We start from the raw sequence: 3,774 nt of genomic DNA on the forward strand, positions 1-3,774 counted from the left end.
TTATAATGTATCTATTTACTTTCTCTTTTCATCTCTACTTCTATCTGTCTTTGTGCTGCTGTAACAGCTGAATATATAGTTTCATTTTATCTAAACACCACACCTTGTACTTTCTCTGGAGTTGGTTGATTCCAGCCAAGCCCTCTGAGAGATGCATAAAATATCTCCATGAAATATCCAACAATAGAAACTAAATAAGACAAACGGCTCACAGCCTCATAAGTATGAACCTAATAAACAAGTTCAGACAGCTGAAGTCATTTACTAATGAATGTGTTTGTGTGTAGGTGTACTGTGACATGAAGACAGAAGGAGGTCGCTGGACGGTGAGTATTACCACAGAGTGACTTTCAGTATCAGCACTTCCTGTTGGACTTTCACAATAAATGACATAGCAGTAAAACCTTGTTGCCTGGAAACATGAGCTGTCAGGTATCTGGTGTGTTTAGCTAGTTCACCCTCCATCCCGTCCCCCCCAGGTGTTCCAGAGGAGGATGGACGGCACCGTGAACTTCTACAGGGGCTGGGATCAGTACAAGCTGGGCTTTGGTAGCGCTGCTGGAGAGTACTGGCTCGGTGAGAAACCAAACCTAACTAACACTAATGTGACTTTGTGAAACTTTGTTGTGTGAATCCAGAAATGAGACTGACCAAGTTTTGTGTCTAAAGTCTAGATCAGTTAGTGTGAGAGTGTTTTAATCAATTATCTCCACGTCTGTCCAAAATGTCAAACTGTGCCCAGTGTGTACATGTATATATACAGTGTGTATGTGTGTGTTTGTGTGTGTGCAGGTCTTGAGAACATCTACCAACTGACTAAGCACAGAAAATATGAGTTGCTGGTCGACATGGAGGACTTTGAGGGGAAGAAAGTGTTTGCTCGCTACTCTTCGTTCTCCATCGCTTCAGAGTGTAACGGATATAAACTGAGTGTATCTGGATTCATCAATGGAGGGGCGGGTGAGTAAGATGGGTCTTTCTACACTTCTACATCTTGAGCAGGTTGCTGCACCCCAAACTCCCCCTCTCTCTAGCTCACACACACACACACACACACACACACACATAAATCTATACATACACACACACACACACACAACACACACACACACACATATAAATCTATATCTATGTGTGTATATATATAGATTTATTTATTTACTTCTGTGTAGTGAAGCTTCATTTAATGTAGAGTAGCTAGTAGCTTAGCTCACTACATTTTCCAAGTAGCTTGCCCAACACTGCTGGGTGCAATCTTAAAACCGCACCGCTAGTGGTCGCTGAAAACTCATAATGCCCCTTCAACACAAGTCAGAAACATTTTTCCACTGGGCGCCTCAGCAGGGGTAGAGTGACCTCTGCTGGTTGAGCTTCCACATAGCAAGTATGAATTTGTTATGAAGGTTTTAATTAAATAATAATATCTAAAATATATAATTAACTTCAGCTTCATATGATACCAGTTCACTTTTCTTAATCTGAAGTTATAGGTCAGGTCTTATAAATGTTTAGTTAGGTTTTACTAAAAAATGTGATTTTGGCTTAGTTTTAGTCTATAATAACCTTTCTAACTACACCGTACATGATCCTACTTTTATTTTGAAAGTTTTACCTGTTACTTTCACTTACAAAAAAGGAATAGACCGTGTGATTTTCTTACGTATCATCCAGGTGAAACACTGAGTCTATCAGAGATCGACCTGCTGGTGACTTCAGCTGTCTGGACCATAACTGGTCTCATCAGTCTGTCTGATAGAAGACTGCAGACTGTGAAAAGTTCAGCTGATACTTATAGTTAGTGCAAATTTACTAACCCTGTGGTTCTTCTGTGTTTCTGTAGGAGACTCCTTGACTTATCACAACGGAATGAAGTTCTCCACCTTTGACAAAGACCAGGACACCTACGCTAGCAACTGTGCCAGATTATACCTGGGGGCGTTCTGGTACAACAGCTGTCACTATACAAACCCCAACGGGGTTTATCGCTGGGGTGCTGACAAAACTCTCTCTTCTGTTGGAGTGGAGTGGTTCTATTGGAAGGGTTATACCTACTACCTGAAGGCCATCAGCATGAAGATCCGTCCTGTGCAGTAGTTCTCCTGGACCAACGTACAGCAGAATATCAGCAGCTGATCTCTCTCCTCATTTCTTTCTCTTTCTCTCATTAAGCATGTAATCTCACAACGGGCCTTATTTTCCTGAAACTAGGCACGAGCACAATCCACCAGCAGCAGAACACCAACTCAGATTAGTCCTTTTTGTTACCATCTGTGGCTCAAAGCGGCCCAGAATCTTTAAATGGAAACAGATATTTAGAGTCTGATCGTGTGAAAAGCTGATAGTGACAGGTTTGAAACCCTTGTGTGAATCATTATCTGCTATACGCTGACAATAAATAAGAAGCTGAGCATTAAGATGATCTGATGTCTTTACTGTGTCTCATGTTCTCTGACTCTATAGATTCCAGCAGTATAACTCATATACGACCAAAACTCACTGAATAAACTGTCAGAGAACAATAAAATCACACTTCCATTCATATATTTGCAATTAAAAATGGTGTCTCATCTCTACTGTTTTTGTAATAAAAAGTTGCATCTGGTCATAGATATCGCTCCAATGTCTGGTGGCCATCTTGGAATAATTTAAACTGGATAGTCATGATTTGTATTGCACTGTGAGGGAACTGCAGCAGACTCACCACAATGTTCCATTCAAACCCCAGTCTTTGGCTGTGTTCGAAACAGACCGCAGTTGCCTCGCTGCCTCTCTACCGTAATAGACAGCTGCCTCAGAAGGCATCACTTTCAAGTGAAGGCAGCTCTGTTAACATTGGTTTCGAACACCCTTCTAGGGCAGCACTTACGGCAACATGGGACGGATAAAAATGGCTGCATTGATAGCTAGCCTGCAGCATGGTTTGAGTGGACTCATTAGTAGTAATGTTTACCTGTCTTCTACTTTGCTCCTCCAGTTCTTCAGCTTGCATTCTCTTTCTCCTCAATTGTGGTGAAGACCTGTGCTTTATATTTTTGTGTTCAGCTGCTCAAGCTGTAACTCAAATTGCCCAAACGACAGCTGAAATTTAAATTTTTTAAGGCAAATGCACTTTACCATCAATAATAGTTCAAAAAGCAGTGTGATCCAATAGCGTAGTGGTATAGAGACAGTCCTCAGAGTACCACTTCATGCTCCAGACATTGATTTGATTCACAATATTAATATATTGTTTGTGTATATATGTATTATTGTTTTTGTTTGAACTTGATGCTAACAAAATGTGGAGTCCTTACTGACTTTCAGTGGTTACTTTCAAAATTCTATGTTGTTAGTCTTTCTAAATGCAATCATTGTTTACATGATATTAAGTCTTTTACAGCATAATTCTGTGGCTGTTTATTCTTCAACAGCGGAGTAGACATCACAGAAAATGTGTTTATAAGGAGGCATTTGTTTTGTCAGAATAAGACACATGATTGACAAAGAAACTTGAAAGCCTTCCCTTCACAGTGTAGCTGAGTAGCCCGGTGGTTTAGGTCTTGCTCTTTCTCTGGAACCAGGGATTGATGGATCAAACTCTGCTCACAGCATGTTAATGAAAAGGGGCAAAACTTAACACATATCTTTGCTGAACATGTGTGCAGCACATCATTGAGTCTCTTAGCTGATGGAGCCACACATTGCACCGACAGCTGTAGCCATCGCAAAAAATAACCGGCAGCTCTCGCAGGCATTTTGTTAAGGAAATACCCATTCTAGTTCAATCTGGATATG

At 40.8% G+C, this 3,774-nt stretch overlaps 1 protein-coding gene across 5 annotated transcripts in view; it reads left to right on the forward strand.

The window, feature by feature from the left end:
* Window positions 1-2,414, forward strand: part of LOC123982888 (microfibril-associated glycoprotein 4-like) — a 23,958-nt gene extending 21,544 nt beyond the window's left edge. For all 5 annotated transcript variants that reach the window (XM_046068839.1, XM_046068843.1, XM_046068842.1 and 2 more), the window contains 4 exons: window positions 288-326; window positions 480-576; window positions 793-960; window positions 1,841-2,414. In XM_046068839.1, the coding sequence (XP_045924795.1) occupies window positions 288-326; window positions 480-576; window positions 793-960; window positions 1,841-2,094 (558 nt within the window). In that variant the 3' untranslated portion in view covers window positions 2,095-2,414. The remainder of the gene's footprint in view (window positions 1-287; window positions 327-479; window positions 577-792; window positions 961-1,840) is intronic.
* The last annotated feature ends 1,360 nt before the right edge of the window (window positions 2,415-3,774 follow it).

The sequence above is a fragment of the Micropterus dolomieu genome, linkage group LG14 (genome assembly GCF_021292245.1).
Source record: "Micropterus dolomieu isolate WLL.071019.BEF.003 ecotype Adirondacks linkage group LG14, ASM2129224v1, whole genome shotgun sequence".
In the NCBI taxonomy this organism is placed as follows: domain Eukaryota; kingdom Metazoa; phylum Chordata; class Actinopteri; order Centrarchiformes; family Centrarchidae; genus Micropterus; species Micropterus dolomieu.